General features: G+C 40.9%; 1 protein-coding gene across 1 annotated transcript in view; it reads right to left on the bottom strand.

Annotated features, from left to right (window-relative positions):
* The window catches only part of drosha (drosha ribonuclease III), a 121395-nt gene that overhangs the window by 37530 nt on the left and 57213 nt on the right, over positions 1 to 26652 (bottom strand). The window contains exons 22-24 of the mRNA XM_058649343.1: positions 25832 to 25934; positions 15834 to 15904; positions 731 to 775 (exon numbers count right to left, since the gene is read on the bottom strand). Of these exons, the coding sequence (XP_058505326.1) occupies positions 731 to 775; positions 15834 to 15904; positions 25832 to 25934 (219 nt within the window). The remainder of the gene's footprint in view (positions 1 to 730; positions 776 to 15833; positions 15905 to 25831; positions 25935 to 26652) is intronic.

The following is a 26652-nucleotide window of genomic DNA, read 5'->3' as shown; positions in this document are numbered from 1 at the left end:
ACATGAAAACGTGTCCAAAAGACGACAGACGCAAAAAGACTGAGAGAATTAAGAGGTTAAAAGACGACACACACACACACACACACACACACACACACACACACACACACATCAGAGAGGAGAGAAGGATGTCTGACGCTCCCTGGAGGAATCATGTGATTCGGGACTGTAATCCTGTTACGGCATCTTTGATCTCTTCTTCCAAATCCTAATTTCAAACAAACACTGTTGACATGTTCAGTGTTTCTGAGCCGATCTGAGCGAAGGAAGCGAGCGAAGGACGCGGAGACAGAGAGCAGGACAGAGGATGATGGAGAAGGGCAGAGAGAAAAGGAAGAAGAGAGAGAGAGTGAATGAATGAAGGAAAAAAAGAAAAGAGGATTAGGGTCTGAACTAAAATGGAGAGCAGCGAGACAAGGGAGCAGAACAACAGAGACCAGTGCAGGCCTACTGGAGGCTGTGTGACAGCTATAAAGCTCTGAGTCAGCCGCGGGCGAGAGCACTAACAGCATGCTCACCTCTGTCAGCGCACACACACGAGAGAGAGAGAGAGAGAGTGAGAGAGAGAGAGAGAGACAGACAGACAGACAGAGAGAGAAGAAAGGACAACAACATACATTCAAACTTCAAAGATGGCAGAACAGGTTTGTGTCTTGGGGGTGAGGTGAGCTTTAATGAGAGGTACCTCGCCCAAAATAAACATCAATAATAAAAACATATCTCCACTGACCTGCAGGGGGTGCGGTGGGAAGTTGAGCCAGACCTCCTGTAGGTTCTGTGAACACAGAAGGAGGAAGAAGAGAGAGATGATGAGACTAGAGGTTTTTTACTCCAACGTGTACATATGACCGAGTATCAGGGCCAACCTGAAGACATGGTTTTGTAATCCTTCGGGAATAAAGTCGTAATAGTGTGAGAATAAATTTGTAATATTGTGAGAATAAAGTCGTAATATTATGAGAATAAAGTCGTAATATAATAAGAATAAAGATGTAATATTATGAGAATACAGTCGTAAGATTATGAGAATTAAGTCATAATTCGTAAGACTTTTTTCTAGTAGTCAGTCTTTTTTCTCATGATATTATGACATTATTCTTGTAATATAACAACTTTTTTCCTTGTCCTATTACTACTTTCTTCTTTAGGTTAAATATTTTTGGACCTCATACTGTAGTCTTTTGCTTAATTCTCTTACTCGATTTACTTCTTCCATCTCCTTCTTATTGGTATTCTTTATGTTACATAAGATAAACTCTACACATGTAGCAGGATGAAAGCAACAAATCACCTGAAAAATAAAGATTAAAGAAACAAAATGCAATAAACCCAATACATTCAGAAGATTCAGGGATTTTTGTCTCACTTTCAATAAAGTGATAAAGTGGAAAATCAGCTGTATTCATGTAAACAGCCATATATTACCACCCTATACTTGTGAATAATTATGAAAGTGTTTAGCGCAACATCCCTCAGACATGGATTAGCATCAGCATTTATTTGGATTTATTGTCCAATAAAGCAGAGTTTCTGCTTTGCACCAATTCCTCGTGGAAATCTCCGGCTGCTCAGCAGCTTTTAGCACATGCCACCAGTGTGTTTCTAACTTTGTCTCGCTGCTGAGCGAGGAGTGTACAGTAGATTTTTTTTTCTTTGCTGCCTGCTGCTGCTGTTTAATGAAGGGGAGTGAGAGCCGGCGTCTCTGCTGTCGCAACACTTGAGAACATGCTGAAAGACAATTAAAAGCCAAAAGAGAGAGAGCGGCAGAGACATCTGCGTGTGAGCGTGAACGTTCACATTTTTTATAAAGTCACTTAATATCAGAGTGTAAGTCACATTGAGTGTGGCAATTTCGCACAACCCTCGTATCAAATGTAAGCAACCGAAACTGACGAGACGACTCTCAATCCTGGTATAAACCAAGCAAAAAAATAAATTATTAAAATGACTGCGTGGAGTTTAAAACGTCTCTAAAACTGCAATGGAAACATAAAAAAAAACAGGGTTTAAAGAGTAGGAAGAAGAACATACACATATGTTTGAAAAGCCACAAACTGCTTTAAACCCAAATTTTCTATACATCAACCCACATTTTAAAGATGGAGAACTAACAAGAGCCAAGTCACAATTTCATATCGTGACAAGAGACTCATATTAGTAAAACCTAATACCATCTGAATTGGTAAAACGCACCATTTTCAAGGAGAAGTTTGGTAATTTTTCCATTGCATAAATCTCAACAAAATGTTTTTTGTGTGACCCTAAAATATCCCCCTGCGACACATCTGTGGGTGCCCCACTTTGGGAACCACTGCTTTTAACTTTTCTCCAATCCTCCTTATGTCACCGCTCTTTTACTAACTTAAAAAAAACTTATAAACGCAATTAAATTAAGGTCCGCAACAATTACTTATCAACTCTCAATTAATCAACAATTTTGACTCTGTTACCGGGCAACGTAAAGAAAATGCTCTACAAATGTTTTTTTTTTTTTTTACAATTTAAGAAGTTAAAGAGGTTAAATTTGGGGGGCGCTGTTGAGCAACCGATCAAGATGGCAGCTTAGAATGAGTGCTCCCTGCAACTCTGCTAAAAGTTTATAAAGTCCTAGTCATTAACCCTTCTAAAAAGTTCTAAAAGATGTCTAAACAGACGACACTTAAAGACTGTGAGAGCAGCACCCGATCCCGTGGTTCTCAGAGACCCAAAACTACAACTACTGCGGTGGCTGATGATGCTAACGAGACGGGCGGCCCACGGGATGACTTAGCTGCAGTGCTAAATGAGCTGCAGTCTCTTCGTAAGACTGTCATTGCGATTAACACCAAAATAAGTACTCTCAATGACTTTGGGGAAAAACTTGACAATGAGGAGAGACGCATAGTTGAGATGAACGGCTCTGTCGATGCAGTGCAAAAGAGTTTTACGGATATTCAACAAGATATCACCACTAACGCTAAGCGGCTCACGGAGGCAGATGGGCGCATAGTTGACACCGAAGACAGCCTGCAGAGTGTGAAAATGGAGTTCACTGACGCTGCTAAACGCATCGGCTTGTTTGGAGTCGAAGACGGAAGACCTGGAAAATCGTGCTCGGAGGAAGAACTTAAGACTGGTAGGTCTCCCCGAAAGCACTGAAAAGGCCCAGCCCATGACCGATTACATCCAGCGTATGCTGCCGGTCTGGCTGGGACTCGACGCCAACAATTTGTTCACATTGGAAAGACCACATCGCACTCTGGCGAGACCAAGACCGGACCAGAGCAGAGCAGAGCTGTAATCATTCGTTTCCTGCGATTCCAAGATTGTGAGTTGGTCTTCAACACATCCAAACAACATTCCCTCACCCACGATGGTCACAAAATCTTCTTCGCACAAGATTTATCAGCGGAAACCATGAAGGCACGGAGCTCATTCAATGCAGTGAAGAAAAAGTTCATTGAAGCTGGAACGTTTCGGGGATTCACCTTACGTCCCTGCAAAATGAGAGCTCTACACAATGGGAAGATGATCCTTTTCTCCACACCAGAAGAAGCTGAGAACATTCTCCCAAACTCCTAAAATCTTCTAAATGCCGAGGAGTATAGGTAACTACTGAAGGGCTCTTATGGACAATCTAGGTGCATTTTAGTTTAATATAGGTTTTGTTAAGTCAGATTTACATATATTTTGTACTTTCTCATTTATTTTGATTACATACAAAACTGCTGCTACCATTTTGGTGGACACTTTATTTTATGTACCTTTTATACACTTGTTTATTTGACACAGGCCACTGAGGTAGTTACATTAAGGAGCGTTAATAATACTATGCTTCATGTCTATCATTTTAGGACTATAAATGTTTGAATGTTAAGGTCGAGTTGCGGGGCGCCGCATGGGCTGCCTGAGAAAAGTGCTCACAGTTAAACCACTCCTCATTAGTGTGGATTGGTATTTTCCCTTACATTATTTAGTTTAAGTAAGGGGAGGGGGGGTTCAAAGGTTATGTGTTTTTATGTCTGTTTTTTTATTTTTTCCTCTTGTTTTTGGTCAGGGTAGGATCCTTTCTCTCGCATTGAATTTGGTCAGCATATATGGTCCTAATGAGGACAACCCAACATTTTTTTAAGATTTCTTCTTAACTTTGTCTTCACTGTATGGCCTAAATATTATCGGTGGGGTAGACCGCTCTACAAAATGTGATCCTCATAAAAAACTATCTAGAAAAACAATATTACAATACATCACAGACTTAAACTTATCTGAACTTTGGAGAAAACTTCACCCAGATATACCCAGGAATACTCATGCTACTCACATAAGTCCAGGTCTCGTATTGATTATTTCTTAGTATCACAGGAACTGGTATCTAGAGTTAAGAACTGTTGGTATGATTGTATAGTCATTAGTGATCACTCCCCCATTTCCATTTCTGTAGAAATGGAGAACCTTCAACAGTCTCCCCCTACTTGGTGTCTGCAAGTGAGCAGCAAAAAGTTTATTGTGGTTGAACCAGGCCTTTTATGATCAGGGAGAAAAAGCCAGCAAATTATTAGCTTGGAGAATTAAAAAAATACGATCTGAAAGAGCCATTAATGGCATAACTACTCAGTCAGGGGAGATATCAAACGATCCTCAAGATATTAATAATACATTTAAATAATTCTATCAATCACTGTATAGGTCAGAATACTCTTCCTCTCCTCCTTGTAGAGATACCTTTCTTAATCAACTCCAGTTTAAAACACTTACAGAGGAGGTGAAGGAAGACCTGGACAAGGACATCACGATGGAAGAACCATTAGTCCATTAAATGCATCAACTCAGGCAAAGCTCCAGGGTCTGATGGCCTACCAATAGAGTTCTATAAAACTTTTCAGAAGCAGCTGTTGACCCCACTTTTAAATATGTTTAACGAGTCATTTAATAATGACATAGTACCACCAACTTTAAGACTCGCTACAATAATCCTTATTTTGAAACCTGGGAAAATACCAACTAACCGCTCCTCATACAGGCCTATTAGTCTTATGGGAGTAGACACAAAAATATTGTGTAAAGTCCTTGCTAAAAGGCTAGATCCATATATCCCTTCTTTGGTACATTGTGATCAGAATGGGTTCATACAGAATCGTCAGGGGTTTCATAACATTAGAAGGGTCCTCAATAAAATTCACTCTAAAACTAATACCAGGGATACAGCACTTCTTTCTCTAGATGCTAGACACACGTTTGATAGAATTGAGTGGCCTTATTTGTTACCAAGATATGGACTTGGGGAATTTGTTTATATGTTCTTATTGAAAATCAATAAAAACATAGTTCAAAAAAGTTAAAAAGTTAAATTTCAAGATACTGTTTTTAGTCTGAGCATATATATTTCTTATACGTCTAATTTGTAAAAAAAAAGGAAAGAAAGAATGAAATTTCATGTATAGTATGTTAACTTGTATTAGGGGTTGGCACAGCTTTATTTTAATTTTTAACGTGAAATAACCTGTAGGATATAAAAAGTATTTTTTTTCTCCTTTTCAGACATGAAATATAATTTATACATCAGAATATATTGGATGAAGATATTTAATTTCTTTTTATTGCGTTTAGTTGATCTTGTTTGGCTTGAAATTAACATGGGAAACAACAAGTCAGTTAAAAAACGTTACATCACAAATCTGCACTGCACTACTTTATTTTACCTAGATGACTGCGGCTCAAAAAACGTGCTACTTTTCAAAAAGCCCCTCTGAGACTCCGCTTCTCGGCCTACACAACCTGCTGTTCACCAAATTCACAGCAGTGTCTATTTCTCAACATTAGAAAATAAAAACGTGTTATATTTTTTTTTATTCTATTGCAGCCAAAAAAAGAAGGAAATAACTGTAGTAATAATAATAATAAAAAAATATAAAAAAACAATGAGACTTTGTTGATGTGCCATTGATGGGCGCTTGTGTCGGGGGCCACTCTCGTACATCGGGTAACTCAAAGGTGCCATCAGCAGCTCCAGTGGGAAGCGGCGAAATAACAGCAAATGAGTCAGCATCTCATTTTCAGAGCCACAGGTCTGTGTATCGACCACCCACTGGGGAGTGATGGTGGGGGCCGGGGGTGGAGGAGAGGTTATGTGATCTGGCTTTCAGAGGTGTGTCGTCTCTGGAGACACACACAGAATATGTGCAAAATCAAGCATGGAGTGCGCGCACACACACACACACACAGCGGTTGGCTCTAAAGCTGTTGCCAGGGACGACGACAGTCAGAGGTGGCTTGTTTTTTGGGCCTTTAAAGTGTTGGCTCTGGCCTGTTGGTCGTGTGTGGTCAGCGGCACCAAAAAAACAGTGCCTCACGTCCTCCTCGACCTGCCTGCGTGGCGAGTTACCGACCTTCGCCCTGAGCAGCCAATGCAAAATTCATGCAAGTGGTCAATAGTGGTTTTGAGCAAACGCTTCCGACTGGTTTCCTCGTCCTCAGTTCAGCTCAAGTTCAACGCAGGTGTAAAGCAAAACGTGGAGCACGGGTTCTTCTCAATTCACACCATATCTACATACATGGTCTTATTTTCTTTCCGGATTAATCCAAGTACTTGTTTGGACCACGAGAGAAGTCAGAACGTGGAAATAACGACATTCTTTTTCGTCCACAAACCAAAATGATTCAGTTTTTTAATGATTTATTTGTTATATAGAGCAAAGGAACCAAAACTAGGAAGCAGAAAAACGTGAAAACTTCTTTTAAGTTATTAAAAAAATAGTCAAAAAAGTCGATTATAATAAGGATGAGCCAATACGATACTCAATCGTCAAAAATTACTGGATCGGAAATCCGTGAACCCTAAATATCACATAAAAGCACCAGACTGTAAAAAAACCCCAATAAATTAAAGGCAGTATTAACATTTCAACTTGGCTAATTTCCAATTCGGAAGCAGAATAACTGGAACACTGTTGGTTGTTAAGAGGTGAGCAAAACAGCACCATTATTCCATTATTTCCACTGAGTTTTTTTTTTTTAGCTTTTCCATTAGTGATAGTACTCAGTGCTTTTTTTGGTACCTGCTCTGGCGAAGTTCCAAGCGAGCTGAGCCGATACTAAAATGTTATTGGTCAGAGAGCGTTGTCACTGGAAGAGTCATGAGTGCGACGCCCGACACGAGAATCAAACCGCACAATGCCGAACTGTAGATCAAGACTTCAAAATCCCTGAAAACATGCGTTAATCTCCAACATTTAGCAAAGGAAATGTCTAAAATGTCAATATTGAACAGAGGAGTCTGGTGTATTTAGCGACAGCACTGCTGAAAGCTGGCGATCAATCGTGAGCCCAATCACAACCACGTTCAGTGACTGAATCATCAGTTCAGTTACACCGAAAAACAACTGCTTTAAAAGTCACTAGTTTGTGGGTTTGTGTCGCGTATGAAACCATGTCACGGCAGTTTCACGCAGCTGTTGCTATGACGACTCCGCCCACTTCGAGGAGGAACTATGAAGTAATGGAAAATGACTGATTAGAGTAGTGCTAGAACTCTATAATGGAAAAGTTGTTTGTTTGCTCTTGTGTTTAATATTGGTAGAAACAGGTACATATTGAGCAAGTACTGCACCAGTTTAAACTGACTAACTCTTTGCATGAGTTGAGTTGTAACACCCACAGTTCTAGGTTGTCGAGGCGGAGGCATCACTTGAAGAAAAGTCGATAGCACTCACTCCACAAATTACTTGCTTTTGGGCACAGAGAGACGACATAAACCGCCGCAAAATAAACACCAAAGCGAGCGCCACGAGTTGTCGCATGTTCAGGCAAACGGGGAAAACGAGTCATGAAAGGATGGCAGACGAGAGAGACTAAAAACAAAGAGAGAGGGATGTCAAGTGCACACAAGTTGCCTCGTGATTAAAATCTATCCACGGGGCGCACGTGATCCGCCCACATGCTGTATATAGAGTCGAACAGCTAATGTTTCAATTACAGCCATTCCAAAGACAAGGCAGACAATGATTAAGCCAGCATCGAGAGGGGATTTAAGAATAACAACAGACTTTTCCTTTTTTTTCTCTCTCCCTCTACTCTGCCTCTCAGCAGCACAAGGAAGGTATAATTACTAGGGGCACAAATCATCATGTGCAGCAGTTGAATTGAATCACAGCCATTTGGAGAACGGAGAAAAGAGAGAGAAATGAAAATAACATATGCAAACATGTTTATTTCCAGTGTCAGGGCAACCCACTCGTAATAAGAGTAGAAAATAAGAGGCAGCTTTAAAAGGTGGGTTTCAAGCGGAACGAGACGCAGCGTTCGGTCCTGCTGATACTCGGGAGCTGACAAGTCGTCCGTGAGAAGACAACACCTTTATTCCCTCAGCCCACACACCCACATATACCCCCTCACACCCCTGGGACCGTTGGCCGTCCATGATTGGGACATAATGGTGCTCTTCTCTGACAAGGTCCACTGCTCCCTGACAAATTGGTCTCTAGCTCCAGGCTGCCAATCAATCCATCAAACATAGTAGTGCAGCGGGGAGATCGATGGAGAGATGGCGCCGCTGATCGATGCCAACATGAAAGCGGTTGTAACTCCAAAAAAAACAAAAAAACAACGTGGGTGTCCATCTATGGAGAGTGAAGGTGATCTTCCAAATGTGGGAAAACTAGTGTCGACGTGCGTTACCGTGGAGGGCTTTAGAGCTCCACAGTTCCTGCATGGATAAAGGCCTATGATTTCCTTCTGCATGCTATTACCAAATCAAAGATAGTCTGTACACTCACACTAAAGGAATTAGATTGGTGTCATTATTATCAAACAACACTTTTTAAGAAGCAAAATTAAATTACAATTATTATTTATTGTAATTTGCGGTGGAGGAAACTTTGGGGGAACGAGTTCGGGACGGACAGAAACTCCAAGCCTGTGACTACTTCCGGTCCATCGAGCTGTCGCTCCAAAACTTGGTAGCCAATCAGCAGGCAGCTTCCACAGCCATGATCAGAATCGCAAACAAAAACCCAGGGAGCACAAAGAACAACAACAAGTTCAGAGTGCAAACGCGAGCAAAAATCCTGATCACTGCCAACAAAAAGTGTATATTATTATATTATAATATTTTAATTGCAATTTGTGTATTTAGTTAATTTTTTTTTTTGCTCAATTCATAACTTGCTGTTTTATAATATCAACACAGCTCTAATTCCATAAAATATTAGCTGTTTAAACGCTAAAAAAAATCATGATGACACCAACCCTTTGGAAAATAAAGCATTAATATAGAAGTGTCTAGTCTGAATTAGGGCTGGGCTAAATGGGAGGGAAAACAATTCGTACAACAAAATACTTTTTTATACCATATATTATGATATAAATCAAATCTAGCGCTTATAAATAACATCTGGATGTCCTAATATATGGGGCTATGAAGCAGCACACATTTCTCTGGAAAAGTGACAACCAGTGTAAAATACACCAATTACCGTATTAGAAACAATCAAAAAATGACTATAAATGTGGTCAAATTCCGCTACAACACAAATAATTAGATTAAAATTAAATGTATATCATATTTTGTGTATTTCCTCACTTTATTCAACATAATAAATAGGATGATTATCAATGGAACTGCATTCAAAACCAGGAAAAGTCATCATGATGCGACGATATCCAAAATCTGAGATCCTATCTCGTCTCATGTCACGATATACTGTAGATATAATATATTATGAGCATAACGTAAGTCTAGCACACTTAAAAAGTCATAATTATTCTCTGCAGATTTTATAACCTGATTAATATGCAGTTTGGACTTTTGGTTTAAAATGAAAGTGACAGTCCAGGCTGTTTGAAGTCAGTTTGTATCAGGTTCACAGAAAAGCATGTGGTCACTGAAAACATGGCTGGAATTATTATATATTTTAACCACTTACACAGCTCACTTGATGAGTTTAACGATAACTTTTGTCGCTGTATCTTGCCGCTTTAACCAACGGGGGAAACGTAAGTTTGTGTCGCCTTGAAACCCGTGTTCCCATCTCCTGCATCAAAGCCCATAGAGAAAATCAGCGATTTTACCGTCACAGCACTCACGGAGCTGCTGATCCAATTCTTCACGGAGTTGCTGATCCAATTCTGCCTCATTGTGTGACTTCAGTGTGCCCAAGTAAAACAAACATTCCAAAGTGAAGAAGCAGTTAAGCAGCAGCTCCTGTGTCATGAGAATTGAAATCGCTGATATTTTCTATGGACTTTGGTGCGGGGAGACAGAAACGGCTTACACAAAATTCCATTTATTGCAGATAAAAGGCTGTCTCATAAAGCAGCAAACATTTGCGGAAAGCCTACACTAAAGTGAATGTAGATATGAGTAGGTGAGTCTTTTGTTAAGTGGCTAAAATCAGTTTTTTGGCCTTGTCAGCCATCTGCCATAAAACCCGTCTTGGCACCACACACAGAGCAGTGGGAGGAAGCTGGCTCCGACGCCACACTAAACCAGGATTGCACTGCCACTATTGCACTGCCATGGTGACCCATTTCTCAGTTGTCAGGGCAACCTTCTCCAGACTGGGCGTTTGTAAAGTGGCATTAATAAAAACCCAAACAGATTAGCCGATGGGTGCGACTGGTGAGCTCGTCATTGCTATTATCGCGATTGCTCCTCGCTAGAGACACTCCCCTCAGGACGTGACGGTGGCAGCAACAGCGATCTGCTATCACATCCAGGTTGGGAGCAATTGAGCAGCTCCTCCTGAAGGAGAAGCGGCTTGAAAACCCCACACACAGTAACGTCATTAGCAAATTAGGATCTGCTGTCTCCTCAGGGCCTGTGTGTGTGTGTGTGTGCGCAATGAAGCTAGATTCCATGAACGACGAGGGCCCCGTTGTTTGGGGAACCAGTGCTAGCAAAGGTGACGTGTTGAGAGAAAAACAAGGGGATGGAAATAAAGAACTGCAGTCACGAATGCCATACCAATTAGGGAATAACAGAGAGAGCAGAGTGGGAGAGAGGGCTACTGTTTGTGTGGCTGAGGTCTTGACGTGGAAGCTACACGCCTGCGCTTTGCCTTCAGTCATCAATTCTGAATTCTACCTCCGGAGTGGACTCGTCATAACAGAGCAGTGGTTCCAAACCAGGCCCCACGCACACACGCACGCGCACGCACGCGCACACACACACACACACACACACACACACACAGAGAATAAAGTGAATAATTACAAACGTACATATGCAAAAACAAACGGCATTTGTCCCCATTCTCACAGTGCATATGGATAAAAACTTCCATAAAATCAAAAACCAAGGTCACTCTTGAGATACTGCCTTGTTTTCTTTTTTGATATTCACACTCTTCCAAGTATGTTTAATAGGGCTGTAACGATTCATCTATAATTCATCATTATAAACAATAGTTTAACAACTCCAGTTTTTAAGATTCTCAATTGTGAATATTTCCAGGTTTCTTTGTTGCATAAAAAAAAAAATCATTAAAACAACACTTTTCTTGTGTTGATCTTTCTGCTAATATCGTAGGTGTGGCATTCATCAAGGTTCTATTTTGGGCCTGTGTTTCTTTTTGTTATTCTTTTTATAGTTACCTGTTTGTACTTGGTTCCACTGTTCCACAATTTTAAATGAACTATGTATGAATTTTGTGCACAGCTGCTTAGTTGACGTGAGCAAAAACTATGCAGACACAGAAGCCAGTGTCAAGAGTAGTTTTACTAGAAGCTAATATTTGGCCTTTTATATTTCTGGTGTAATATAAGCCAATTTAATTCCATGTTTTCTTGCTCACACTACAAAGCTCTCACTTCTCCAGCACATTCAAAACACTGAAGGAGCACCTTTAATTAGAAGAAAGAATATAGACCTCACATCTCCCATGGGGGTTTTACTGCCTTCTATTTAGAATTGATTTTAAGATCTCACTAATTACTTAAGTGCTGAACTGTTTATCTCCTGTCTGGTCCAGTCTGGTTCTGTCTGCATCTCTGAGGCCGGGTGTCCTTGTTCCCATAGTCATCTAATATCCCGAGATTTAGTCATAAAAGCTTTTATTATTACTATTTGATACCATCAACCGTTATTTCATCTACATCTAATTTCAGACGTACACCGAAGTTTTATTTGACATTGTCTGCTCGAGCCAGCAAAAGTTGCTCCAGAAAATAAAAAAATCGTACTAAACCCATGTGAGGACACAGCGGGAAAGCCTTCGGTTAATTGTGAGTGGGCAAGTGTTCTTCCTCCAGCAAGCTCAAGCAAGAAGCCAATCAGTTCCTGAATATTTTACATCATCGCCTGCTGTTGTGATTGCATCGGATCCAGACAATCGCCCACTGCCTTTGTCGTATGTGGACAGCAAACTCAATTTTCCAGACACTTTCCGAAGTTGACGCGCCATCCTGTATACTACCCACCATCTACTAGTTCTGTCAGTTTTATCAGAAATGCTTTAATTAGTTCAAACTTTTTAAAGTTAAAAATTGAACCTTAAAACCCATTTGAGTTGAAACCCTAACAGCCTAAAAGTGTATCAGACTGTCTGATGCAATTACCACATGGTCCAGCAGAGGGCTTTAAATCAACTTTGAAAGAATCTTGCGTTGTGTGACCACGATAGTCTTGTGTCACATGACATGGTTTTAAATGTTCAAGTTTTAATTATCACAGTACTGTAGAGTTGCACTGTGTAGTCAAATTGAAAAAAAAAGTGCAATAATTTAACCACTTTGGGGTACATTTCTATGTAAACAATATTTTATAATAATTTCAGAATTTTTAAGCATTTTTCCTGAAATTAATCATACTGAATCAAATCAAATCAAAAATTCAACTCAATCTGGACTTTTTGAATCGGAATCTAATCTATTCGGGAAGTCCACAACGATAAGCAGCCCATGCCATTAATATAATATCAATTACAATTTTTGGAAGATGTAACAGCAGTACCATCGCCTTGAATTGCTTTGTTGTGTTGAGGAAAACAGGCTGCTAATACCCCTCGTCCTTGTGTCTTTGGACACTTAACGTGCAGCGACGCTCAATCTGGAAATTTCATCATGCACTCGCCTCGTTCTCTCGCTTGTCTGCTGCGTCTGTGAGTGATGAAACCAACACCTGGACGCCGTGTCCGATCATCAGTGAGACCATCAAAGAGAGACAAACAACAGCAGGCACATCTTCTGTAGCCAGCGGATGTTGACGTGCTTGATGCTCCTCCGTTTTAAAAAGACAAAACCTGCATGTGTAAGTTTCTGGTTTATATCCTGATAGCAGGTTTTGATCCGTATCTGTAGTTTCTCATTGATTTTCATGCTCTGGCACTGCAAAACCTTTAACATTTTTTGGGGGTGAATTTATTTAAAGAGCCTGTATAAAGCCTGATAAAATCTCTCCTTTCTGACGTCATCTCCCCAACGAATCTGAGTGATTAAAACTGGTTGTTAAAGGTTAAAAAAAAAGTAACTAAAATTTAAATTTAAATTCAGCAACTCATCTGCTCTGAGACAACCGTGCACACTCCTACTGGTTTATATGCTTTTGAAATGCCTTTTGATACTTAAGTAAAAGTCTTAAAGTATATGACATTTTCTGTACTTAGGTCATTTTATAAATAGTGATTTCAACTTCTGCCAAAGTCATTTTCTGATATCCCTGTAAGGTACTTCATACAAGACAAGAAATCCCGTTAAATATCTGAATTTTTTGTCTATTTTTATCTTTTCCTCACATGAGCATGGCCCCCTCATCATCATCTCTAAAGAGTTGTTCCTTGTATGAGAATCTGTTAACCTTAAACAAAAGAAAAAGAGAGAGAGAGAGAGAGAGAGAGAGAGAGAGAGAGAGAGAGGGAGCAAGCAAGAGAAAGACCTCCACATCATGACAGCTCAATCATTTGATAACTGCTGTCATGGCCAGAGGGCGACAGTAAAACACAAACCAAGGACGGTACAGCCTTAGAAATCAAAAAAAAAAACTCCACACTCAGCACAAAAAAAAAAAAAAAACACAATTGCTGGCTACTCAAAAAAACAAACAAAAAAAACCAAGTCCAAGAAAATTGCAAAAATAAAGAGCTCAACATTTAAATGATCTTGAACCAGGGAAATATAAAACTTTAATGCCAGCCGGAGTTCCTAATTAATAATTACACTGCCGAGGTTTGTTTTGTGTGGTGTGATGTTTTTCAAAGAGTCCGTCGCGGCGCCTCTGATCCGGGTTTCTCAAAAGACCACCGATTCTGATCAAACATGTTTTGAATTTGATCGCCGCGCACACTGTAGTGTGTGGGAGTCGCTGGTTGAACGTTACAATGCTGCCCTCGACGGCCAATTATAACCCGGCCCGCTGCCAACATTTAATTGATTCATAACATTCCTTGCAGCGATAAACGCAAATAATGATCCCTTCATCAATTGTTCAAGCTCACGGATCTTGTACACACATGCACACACACCTACACAACAGCAGTTATCCTGCTCAAACACCAATGTTCTACACCTCCACTTCATTTTGTACAATCCATGAAGAACCATGTTTCTGCTGCCATGGCTTTGTCCTAATCTTTTCTTCTTTGTAATTCTTATTTTTCATATTTTTTCCACTGCTGTGCATGTTGGTACGCACGCTCAAAATTTCTCGGCTCGTACAATTTTTTTTTATTGCAGGATAAAGTGAGATTAGGTGAGATCTAAAGGGTACCGAGTTTTAGGAAAGGCCTCAATATGTGAACAAAAGTGTGCAAGCTTGAACGAATTCAGGAGATTTGGTGAAAACATTACAATACTTTCTTCCACATTCTTCCACTTTCTTCCAATGAGAGTTGCGTCTCTGTTACTGGAAAACTGAGATTCGACACGGAGAGATCGTTTCCCTTTGAATTTGAACAACAACAGGGAGTATAATCCTTAACTTTCAAAGAAAATAATGACAAAAAACATTTGATTGCATGATTGTGTCTGTAGAGTTCAGGTTAGGTCATCGCTGTAAAGATGCAGCAGTAACAGGAGGCTGGGTAAAAACAACAGTATTTTATCCTGTTTGACCTGAAGAGTGGTTTTAATTTGCAGTTTTTAACACCGTTTTCTTTTTAGAAGTACAAACCTGTCTGCTTCCGATTGCTTGCGGAATTATCCACTTTCTTTCATTGTTGTTGAAGGTGTGGAGTTCATCAAGGTTTCAATCTGGGCCCGCTTTTGTTTTTATTATTTTTGAGTATTACTTATTTATATAGTGCCATATTTAACTTTTTATTCAGTTTTTGGTGGTTTTAAAAGGGACAGAAGAACCATTAAAGGGATAACAGACAACGTCCTTGTCCCTAGCGAGTCCTATTAGGAGTCCTTCAATTGAAATCTGGCTTGTATTGAATTTCCATCTATTTATTGATTACATGTCATTTCGCAGACGCTTTTATCCAAAGCGACTTACAATGGAATTGAGTACAATCAGCCAGGGGTGGAATCGAACTTGCAACCATTACAACCAGGATGTCTTTCGCACACAGGGTACCGGTCTTAACCACTGAGCCACTCCACCCCCATTGATCACTTTATTCATATTTATATTGTTTTTACAGAAGTTTTCTTTTTTATATAAATATGATTTACAGATCTACATCTATGTTTAAGTCTGTTTATTATAGTAATTGTACTGTTAAATGTGATTACATATGATATTTATATTTACACGTGCCTCTAGTGTTACCTAATTTGCAAACTGTCTCTTTTTTTGTGATATTTTCTATTCTGAAAGATTCCTTCTTGCATTTGTTTTTGTGAATTGATGAGTTTTAATGTTAAGATACATTTTATAACCATGAAAAAAGTGGTACACAAACAAAGTTTGACCAATTTACCTCAGTGTTGAAAAGTAGTCGACCAAAGAGTTGCCGCGCCTCATCCAGACCTCCCTCCAAATACACGGCACCTGCAGGGGGAAAAACAAACAAAAAAACAGGTGAAAATTAGTTCAAATGGATACATAAAAAGATAAAAATCAATATAATTAAGTTTAATCAGGGAGAGAGTGTGTGTGTGGGGGGATATTTGCAGGAAATTGTGCAGGATAATGTCTGTAACATGTCAAACTTTAAATTAGAAAACCACACACATTTAAAGCAACGGTGAAAAGTCATGGTTAAAAATTCTAGCAATGCAGAGCCAATTCCAGACTTCTCCTCTTAATGGAAAACTTAAAATTAATTGAACTCGGCAATGAGTTATAATTGCTTTATTAAAAAGTAGGAGTGCATTTTTATTGCTTTTTTGGCGAGAATGACCTCAGGGTTTCCCCCGAGTAGATTTACCTCCCTCTCGTCGGGGGGGAGGAGGAGGAGGAGGAGGAACGCTAAGATGGAAGTGGCCAAGGTCATGTAAACATCAAATTGAGGAGTGAGTCACATGCATACGCTACTACATACATATACTGACAAAGAGAGGAGCAGCTTCACGTTGGAAAGCCTCTCATGCATAGAGGGAACAAAAGCACAGTGTCCTCTTTGTCACTCGCCTACACACTCTGGTAAGAACGTATGAGTGCGTCAACAAATACAAACACACACACAAGACAAGGGACAAAGAAAGAAATCTATGTCTGCACATTCTATATTTCTATAGGTTGTCGGGGAGTTTTCTGTTTCCCAGGTTTCGGGAAACTGGTGAAGAAGTTGCGTCTCAACAGTTTATGAGCGACAGTTCATCGAGAACCTTTATCGGCGATGAAAAAGAGACGTTAAGTAAATAAAAATAGAGCTGATGTGACAACGAATCAACGAATAAAAACTACTAAAAGGAAAAATCAGAAGAGAGGAATACTAATAAGAGATCCAATCTTAGCAAGGTATGGAGGTTAGGTTGATCTACCCGGATGTCAACATGGAGGAAAAGACGCAAGGAAAGCGGCAGAAAAGATGGCGCTCTTTGTAAACTATGTGAAGACAAACATTTGGAGGAGGGTCACCCAGAAAACCACAAATCATTTTGGATTTTAAATAAAAATATACCAATTAATGTGCTGAAGACAAAATGATATAATACAAACAATATGATGATAGTTTGTTGACTAAAACATCACAGATGTAGGACTTGATTCATCAAGGAAATAATGGACAGATTCATTGAAAGTAGCAGCATCAATCATCGGCCATCAACTGCCCTGCGTTCTAAAATTCAACTTCTCGTCTCCAGCTTGTTTACACAAGTCAAACTCTCTCTCTCTCTCTCTGTGTGTGTGTTCTGTTGTTTTTTTATTCTTCTACTGTCTCTAAATCAGTGGAACCATCACAGTGCCTTTAAGCTGCGTACCAGTTCGAACCATCACACTTAGGGCGGCTCATTCAATTTGGAAAGCAATAACCACCTGGCAAATTGGGTATACAATCGTGCAGCAGTTTTTATTATGTGCATAAATGAGGCGGTGGAAATGGGGCACGGAGCGGCTGCAGAGTCTAAACGCGTGCGCCGCTTTCATGGACGACATCAAAAACATATGAGGGATTCATCATCTGCAGCGGGAACTGTTTTCAGATGGCTAACAGGCCATTTACACACATACACAGACACACAATGAAGATGCGGCGCGACATAACCGAAACCCATAAAGAAACACAAACAAAACCGCCTCGCACAAAGACGAAGGTCCTTTACTTCTAAACGGACAGGGAAATTACAAGCAGCCATTGCCCAAATGTTCGTGAAATTTGATTAAGTCTGACACAACTTTGTCAAAACCCAGCAGCCCACTTGGCCACAGGGGAGAAAACGCACTCATTTAAAGGGCTCTTTCCTTTTATAAATCTTGAGTTAAATAATAAAAGAGTGAAATTGGCGTATGTATTAAAAATCTATATTCTTTTAACACGCATTGCTTGTTTTGAAAAGACATTTTTTGAGGCCTTGATCATTAAACACCCACATCTAAGCAGTTAGGTCCTGGAATCCACGTCAACAACTGAGCCAAATTTGAAAGGTCTTTTGTGGTACATTAAAAAAAGACAAAAAAACAAAAAAGAGGGGTTGGTGGAATCACAAAGATCTTTGACTACCACATTTTTATGAGGCCAAACTTGAGTCCAAGTGAACTTTTGTACCAAATTCTAAAAGGATTTTCTGGAGTTGTTCGTGATTTATCAGAAACGTGGTTAGGGTTTCTGGGGACATGGTTACCTGGACCACCAATATTTAACTGGTTCATTCTTTAATCAAAGCGAAAGTGAAGTTTTTCTTAAAATTTCCAGACATCATATTTAAAGAGGCAATTTTTTTTGTGGTCTAATCATCTAATCACTTCATTCTTGAGTCCAAGCAAACATTTGAAGAGGTTCCCTCAAAAAATTCTAGATTCAAAGTGAATAGTCGTTCTAAGTTTAAAGACGTTCCCCCTTAAAATATTCTGGAACAAGTGAACACTTATGCCAAATTCAAAAAGGGTCCCTCAAAAGATTCTTGATGTATCCTGTTTACAAGTACAAAAAGAACGATTTTTGAGGAGATGATGACCACGACCACCAATATCTATCCAGTTGTTACTTGAATCCAAGTGCTAATTTGTGCCAGATGTGGAAGGATTTGGTCCCAGTCTCCTTGAGACATTACGTTCACAAGCTCTGACGACCATCTTTGTCTCATAGAGATTGTTTGTGCCGAATTCCCTCGAGGCGTTCTTGAGATATTGCGTTACCAAGAATGGGACACAGATAGATGATTGGACAACCCGAGTCTATGCCCACAGCTGTCACTGATGCCACAGTGATAAACCAGTACCCATAAATCTAGATATTCCTGAAGTCCATATACCCAGCACACAACTGCAGATGTGTATCAGTGAGCGAGGCCTCTGTAATCATGACCTGATGAGGCGAGTGTCTCACTGTGGTTGCTCTCTCTCTGGAGAAAGGGGGGGGGGGGGGGGGGGGGGGTAGAGGATCTTCACAGGAAGCAGCAGCGCGGAGATTTGTGGTTTTTAACCATAATGTTGACTTGGGTTCAATGACAGTGCTACACAGCAGATGTTTCCTCTGAAGACCAGCTGTGGGAGGATAAGAACTCCCTCAAAGGACTGAGTTTCCTATGTATTTCATGCCCAACTCATAACGCATTCATGTTATGATGCTAGTGGGGAGAGGGTGTGGCCTGGAGGTGGTATTCTTCATGTTTGGATGACACAGCAAATTTTGTAAAGTTCCCCAAACGGAGGCCTAGAAGTCGTTAAAACTCAAAAAGTTTTTGATTCTTATTACTTGTAAGGAAACTTCTTCTTTTTTTTTTTTTTCAAAGAGGAAGGAGGTGGTGGGGGGAGCAACGCAAGCAAGGAGAAAACCAGGAGAAGCCTCCAGGGATTTTAAAACGGTATTAAAAATCACAAAGCAGCACCTTTGGTGTCAATCAAAGGGGCCTATCGATGAAGAAACCAAGATATGCAGTTAATTCTAGCAAGAACACTCCTGACAAGGAGGCTGTCCGTGCAAAAAGTGTGCCCCAAAGCGATTCAATCAATCGCACAACTTGCTGCAATCATTAAACAGAGATGTATGCTTCACAGTCCGCTCCCCATCGGCACGCCGGCGTACTGAATGCACACAGCGGACGTCCAACCGACTCAGCAAACAGGTACATGCTATCATCCCTGTGCAGCTCATACTGCGGCACAATCATCACCATCCAAGCTCATACAAATCCTTGTAAGAGGAACTCCTTATTACGGCTTTTTTGGCTGGAGGTCTTCACTTACAGCTCCTTAATGTCCAATTTGTAAATTATTTAGTATTGGGAGAAAAGCTTCAGAACATCAGGTAACATATATATATATACATATATATACATATATATATATATATATATATATATATATACACTATATATTATATATATATATATTATATATTACATATATATATACACACATACATATATATATACATATACATATACATATATATATTATATATATATATAACTAAAATGCAATTTTAAGGCATTTTTTGGGAAGGAAATGTAGGGCAAAGTATATGGCAAATGGTCCGTCCAGTCCACTGGGATCTGAACCTAAGACCAGCTGTTCTGGACATATTTTTCTTACCATTTTGTCCATCAGGTCACCTTGAATGCTCTCTATATTGCTCTTTACAATGCTTACATTGAATGTACAGTGTTTTCCCCTACTTTTTATAGCTTCCCCCCATCGATGAGATCAAGTGCCAAACAAGAGAAAAGTCTATTATTAAGGGCATTTATGTATGTGCATTTGTTTGATTTCAGCCAAGTGTGGGTGTCTGTGATGTTTTGTCAGATATTACCATTACGGGAAAAGCAAAGAAATAAACAGTAGAGTCGAGCCGAGCCATGCTAGAACTGCGTAATGGAAAAGCCCCATAAGAAAAGCAACATCTGCTTGGTATACGAAGGCCACCGTAGTTCTCTGGCGCACTTTTAAGCGTAAGAGTCCTTTCATTTTATACAATTGGCAGTCTCACCATTTAAGTTTCTTAAAAGTTGAACTTGAAATATGACTCCTTTTGATGCCATATCACTCAAAAACAACAAATAATTGTAGTTCAACAAAAAAGCGCCCGACAAACAGGTGAAACCTCGAGATTCACTGGAGCTGGGCCTTTTACTAAATCTGAGCTGCCGCCCCAAAACTGATAAATAAATAATAAAAACTTCACAGCAAAGTCAGAGAAAACACAGAGAACAAACTTTAACCAAGTTGTCTACCCAGCGCTGTGCAGAGAATATCAGTCACAGACAGAGAAAATCGGCCACTAATGAATCTCCACATCTGTCACCAGTCTAATTCAGACAGCCACGCCGACTGTACACTGTTATGTTTAGGAATAGAATTCCAATGTCTGTGGGCTTTCAGTGTCCAATAAAAAGCCAGAGTCAGGGGCATATGAAACACCAGTGGCTGACAGTCACATTAATAACCTAGAATGAATTATTCAAAAACGCTCAGCCTCTAATCCATCAAATAATATATTAAGCTGCTCCCTCTCAGCTCAGTGGGAGCTGAAGCAGCAGACGGACACAGAGAGCAACATATTAAAATGGAAGAGAGAAAAAAAATAATAAATAAACAGAACCTAAACATGAAAATAGAATTTCCACCACGGCAGATGCAAAGGAAGGTTGAATGCACTGTCACATCAAACATCCTACTTTCCAACTTACGCCTGGGAGCAGATGCTGAGGAGGAGGAAACAAAAGAAATAATAACTAGTGCTGCATGTAGCAGTGACCGCGAGCTCACTGCTGGACACATAAAAGCCCCAACAGTTCCTGTGTCCACTAACCTTACATCAATATTGACATAATGGTACAATCCATTTGCATTTAGAACTTCACTAAGCACTGACTGTAAATAATAATAATAATAATAATGATGTAAATAAAAGCAGTCATGTTTGGGTTTTCATTTTGGGAGAACAGTATTTGCTACACATTTGAAGAAATTGTTACTTTGAAATGACTCAGCACTAGGGCTGTAAAGTCCCGGTCGACTTATGAGTCGATATGTTCTGGTTCGACTCAAATTCTGATAAGTCGACTTTTTGCGTGTTAATTTCATACAGTCTATGGTTAATTTGATTTCATCTGGAGGAATGTACCAAGTGCTACTGGGGGTGTTTTCAGAGCACCCCTGTTCTACAGGTAACAGCGTGTCTTCAGAGAACATCCCCCTTGTTTTCAGCATTTTGGATTAGCCCAAGCCACAGGAGACAGAAAGATTAAAGAACGTCCGGTGGTTTTATTTCATTTTAGGCAACAGTCAGTCCTCCTCTAACATCCATGTCAAAGACATCGGCAGTGTGGCAGCATTTTACAAAAATAGATGGCGATAAAATGCAAAAGTTTGCCAGCAACAGTTTGCATATCACAGCTCGACTACAAACATGGCATATCATATGAAAACGGTAAGCTAACTTGTCTTTGTTATATTGCTGCGTCTCTTTTGAGTACATGATCATATTAGAATTGGCATAATTCAATGTTTTAGTCCAATAATTGATTTGTTTAATAACTGCAGGTGCACTCACCCGCAACAACGGCAGCAATCTAATTGTGTCTCAGCTGCGAAGTTGAGCTCCTATGTTCAGTCTCGCTCTGTGCGAGGACATGCACACAGACAGATAATCTAAATATTCCTCAACAGTTGATATTGCGCTGATATCAACGTAGTATACCATAGTCAGTCAGTCATCATCTACCGCTTTATCCTCCACCAGAGGGTCGCGGGGGGTGCTGTGCCAATCTCAGCTCCATCGGTCGATAGGCAGGGTACACCCTGGACAGTTCGCTAGTCCATCGCAGGGCTAGTATAGTATAGTAAATAATATATTTTCGGAAATCATGCGCAGACGCACGTGATGTAAAACGCTTTCAGAGCCGTCATGTTATAAGAATAACTGCTGAAATAAAATATAAATGCACACGTGCATAACAAATTGGGTTTGTGGTACAAATCAATCGGATCAGGGGGCGCAGTTTAGCTATTTTGCAACACGAGTGAGTAACAGAAAAATAAGATAATAGCTCAACGGTGCCCCCTTACATCAGCAGCCTCTGGCACCTGTTTGTCCAATTTCGGGTTGACATAATAGATGTATCATGTATCAGGAGTATGTCTACCGAATATGGCAAAGCGAGGTTGCTGATGCTGACACATTTTTGGCATTTCTGAATGTTGGACAAAGTTTTTCCCCGAGTTTTTGTCCGTCACAAACGTGACTGCTTTGGGTGAAGGAGGAAAAAAAAACTCCACTCCACCACTGCTGCGACTAACAAAGGAGGCAGCACTTGTTCGGTGAATGTATTGTGTACAAATCTGATATTCAGCAAGTGAGAGATAATCCTTTCTTTTTTGTTCTTTTAACAAGGAGAGCTTAGAGAAGAGAGCCCTCACAAAGGTTCACCATCTGTATCCCCGATGGCTGCTGGCAGCATATAATCCACCCATCAACTGTACAGAGAAATTAAGAGCCACACATAGAAAAAAAAAAAAGAGTGAGGCCTCTTTTTCTTATCGAACCGTTCTTTTCGAACAGTTGGGAAGGAGGGAAGCGACGTGGCTTATCAGTGAAGAGGCAACAGGCACACTGAGTTTCTTATGAATAAGCGGTGGAGAGAGAGGTTTTTAGTGGGAAAAAAGTAGAGAGGGTGAGGTGAGAGAAGAGAGGAAAGGGGGTGTAGAGTAGGGGAGGAGCGCAGGCCAAAAGAGCCCAAAATGAGAATGGCCCACTCCGGCAGAAGTTAATGACGGAGGATCAGAAAAGCAAGATTTCCATTCAACACTTTGAATTATTCAGGGTTGCAGGGCATCCATTTGCATTGCAGATGCCCTTGCCTTCCATTCCTCCACTTCTCTCCCTCTTTCCTTCCACTCTCTCTCTCTCTCCGTCTCGAGCCACAGCCCTGGGGGCGAGCAGATAGACACATTTTCATCTGCCGCGTGAAGAGAAAAGCTCTGCACATGCAAAGCGGGAGATTATCTGCCATTTCCGACGCGGCACCAGGTTCAACGGTCACCGCACGGCGGAGAAACAAATAAAACAAAGGTCAGAAAACATGCATGGTAAGCCGTTAAAGCGATCTGCAGAGGCCGCAGAAATATTACGAGCGGGTCACATCCCGGCACGGCTCTGACGGGGGAAACGGATGATTTGAATTCGCCGTGCGTGCAAAGCACAAGGGAAGAAGAAAGGCAAGCGACAACAAGACAGCGACGCTTAACGTGGAGCCTGGTTTTTTTGGGGGGGAGGAAAGTGGCAGTTTGACGTCTCTGTCAAGAGAGAAAAGCGAGGGTAGAGGAGGAGATGACAGCATTCGCGTGACCCCCCCGGTATCTCCCTGAGGCACGTGCGAGTTTGTTGTTTACGAGTGACAGGATGACTCATCATCTCTCACCTTAACAACACCCAAAGTCTTGATCAGAAGCGGGAGAGGTGGGGAGCGGGAAGAAAGAGAGAGAGGGAGTCCGACAGCGTTTTAAAAAGACGGCGTTTGAGTTTGAGAAAACGGAAATAAAGATGACAAAAACCTCTCTGTGTAAAAAGAGACACATCACATCAGTCATCGGGCAATTTCAAGTAACTTTTTTCTTTTTTTGATCGGCGCGTATGTACGTGTGCATGCTGTGTCCCCTAAAGCGTGTGATATTTTTGAGTTACCAATCCAAACCCCTTCACCACGGGGTGCACTCTCTGACAGCAGTTTTCTCACAGGTTCCCTTATCGCAAAAATCCCATCACATTTTAAAAAGACATTCTTGAGGTTCCGTCGGACACACAGTCAGTCACAGACAGAGGCCCGCGATCAGTGACAACATGGCTGCCGGCAGGGATTTTAGCCACTTAACAAAAGCCACACCTAATAAAATCTTTTAATTTTTTAGGCCATTTGGATAACATGTTCATCACTTCACGTCAATGTATGCTAGTATATTCACTCAGGAAACAGACGTTTGTAATTCGTTCTCTCCACTGCACCAAAGTCCATAGGGAAAATCAGTGATTTTAGTCCACAGGGACACAGGAGCTGCTGGTCTACTGCTGCCTCGTGTGGTTAGTTTGTGTCACTGAGGTAAATCTGAATGGAGGATTTTTAATGCTGTAGTGTCAAAAATGACTCACTTGAACTTACTGATAGAGGCAGCAGTGGATGAACAACCCCCGTGTGCTGTGATAAAATCGTTGATTTTCTCTATAGGTTTTGGTATGGCGGAGTGAGCGGTTCAAAAAATGACAGTTACACCGCTTTCAGTGAGAGCGGGCCCCCGTCTCTCAACACAGTCACACTCTGACCGAGTACCATTACCTCATGCAACCTCACCTCAAAAAATCTGAACTACCCCTTCAAGCTGAAATCTCAGACAGGAGAGAGAGAGAAGAGGAAGAAATGAAGAGAGGCAGCCAGTGTCGTGGCCCTGCCACCTTCCTCGGATGAGTGCAGTGACGAGCCACGGGACAGAATAGATTATGACTTCATCTGTGCCGATAATGAACCCGTAACAAGTACAGGGGCCCCCGGGGGCTGATAGAGGGCCATGGTGCCAGTCAGCACTTTCACCCCCCTGCCGTTCTTAGCTCACTGCTGGATTCTGGTGCAGGCAGAGGGAAGGAGGGAAAGATTTCTTTAACACCACCCTCTTTCTGTATCTTCCTGTGCAATCAAGATGGTGATAAGAAGCAGGAAAGCTGACGACTCTGCAGCTCTCGCTCCGGGAGCGAGGCTTAGCGTGGTGCTGCCTGTGGGTTTCGTGAGTGGAGAGAGGAGAAGGAGATCTTTCCCAACGCCACCACCACTGCTGAGAGATTGTGTTTGTGGTTTTTCCAGCGCTGGGTCCTAATCACTGCACAAAGTCTATCACTGAACTGTTATCAAGATTTATAGCGAGCTTTTGTATGCGTCTGGTGTGGGTAAAGGAGAGCAAGACTCTGGGGGACTGCCTCCACGGCCAGAGGTCAAACCACCATCTCCTGAGATCAATATAGCAGCGTAATGTCTCCAACGGGAATCCCACTGCAGCTGTTTACACACTTTAATACTCGAAAAACCTGAGCTAAACTATTAAATGATTCACTTTTATTCAAAGCACATGGGGTTTTAGCGGGCAAATTCTACACATTTATGCACAAAAGCATCTCAGATTAAGTGTGCGCGTGCTGCTGCAAAAGTCCACTTCACTGAAACGGGAGCATTAAAGCTGTGGCTATCTTTTGTGGTACTACTAAGAGTGCGAGGGACAGTATTTGTTTTCAGACTATGTAAATCAGACCTTTTTAGGAACACATTTACATATTTAGTCCACTTAAAATTAATTCCACTTCCTATTCTGCTCGTCGCGGGGGAAACTCACCGATAAGAGCTTCAAAGCAGTTGGCCATGGCGTGGCGTAGGTCTGACTCCCGGCACAGATCCGGTCCGTGAGCGTAGAGCATGAAGCGGTCCAACTCTAGTTTCTGTAAAAGACGAGACACAACACACGTGTCAGCGATGCCACCACTACTGTCACCACAGTAACAGCTACTGGAGTTCTAGGATGCTAGCAGGTAGCCTGCTAATGTTTGATGCTTTTAGCATGTAAGGACTACGATTAGCTAGATGACTGAGAACCTTTACAGAAATATTTGAGGTTAGCAACTAGCATCAAAACACCAAATGTCACAGCATCTACAGCTTGCATCAATAGTAGCTGTGAGCTAGCTGAGAGGTCTCTTCACAAGAAAGACATCAAAATAAAAAAATAAACAAGTTTTAGAGCTTTAGAGCGTTTATGGAGCTGGCAGCTAGTGCTAAACCCGTGCTTTGGCTACCAGCCACAGTAGCTTTTAGCATCTAAAGTAGCTTCAAGCTGCTGTGGGGTCTCTTACAAGAGGCAAAAAAATAACACTTTAAAGCCCTCTTGAGGTCATGGGTTGTGATGTTTACTTGTTTGCCAGATACAGTTAATAAAGAAAGGCTTGATACATGGATGTTAGGATGCAGCTAGCTGCTAACGTTGGGTGTAAACAGCTAGCACCTATACACAGCAGCTACAGTAGCTGTTAGCTAGCTGTAAGGTGTTTTCACAGGAGGTTTGTGAAAATGAAAAATAAAATTAGCACCACTTTGCAAATCTAGGAGAAACTCAAGTTGTGCTGTGCTAAATCTTTTAAAAAAATAAAGCACAGTAAAATT

This window comes from Solea solea, chromosome 1 (genome assembly GCF_958295425.1).
Source record: "Solea solea chromosome 1, fSolSol10.1, whole genome shotgun sequence".
Taxonomy (NCBI): domain Eukaryota; kingdom Metazoa; phylum Chordata; class Actinopteri; order Pleuronectiformes; family Soleidae; genus Solea; species Solea solea.
The sequence above is the reverse complement of the archived record's forward strand: the minus strand, read 5'-3'. Positions and strand labels throughout refer to the sequence as shown.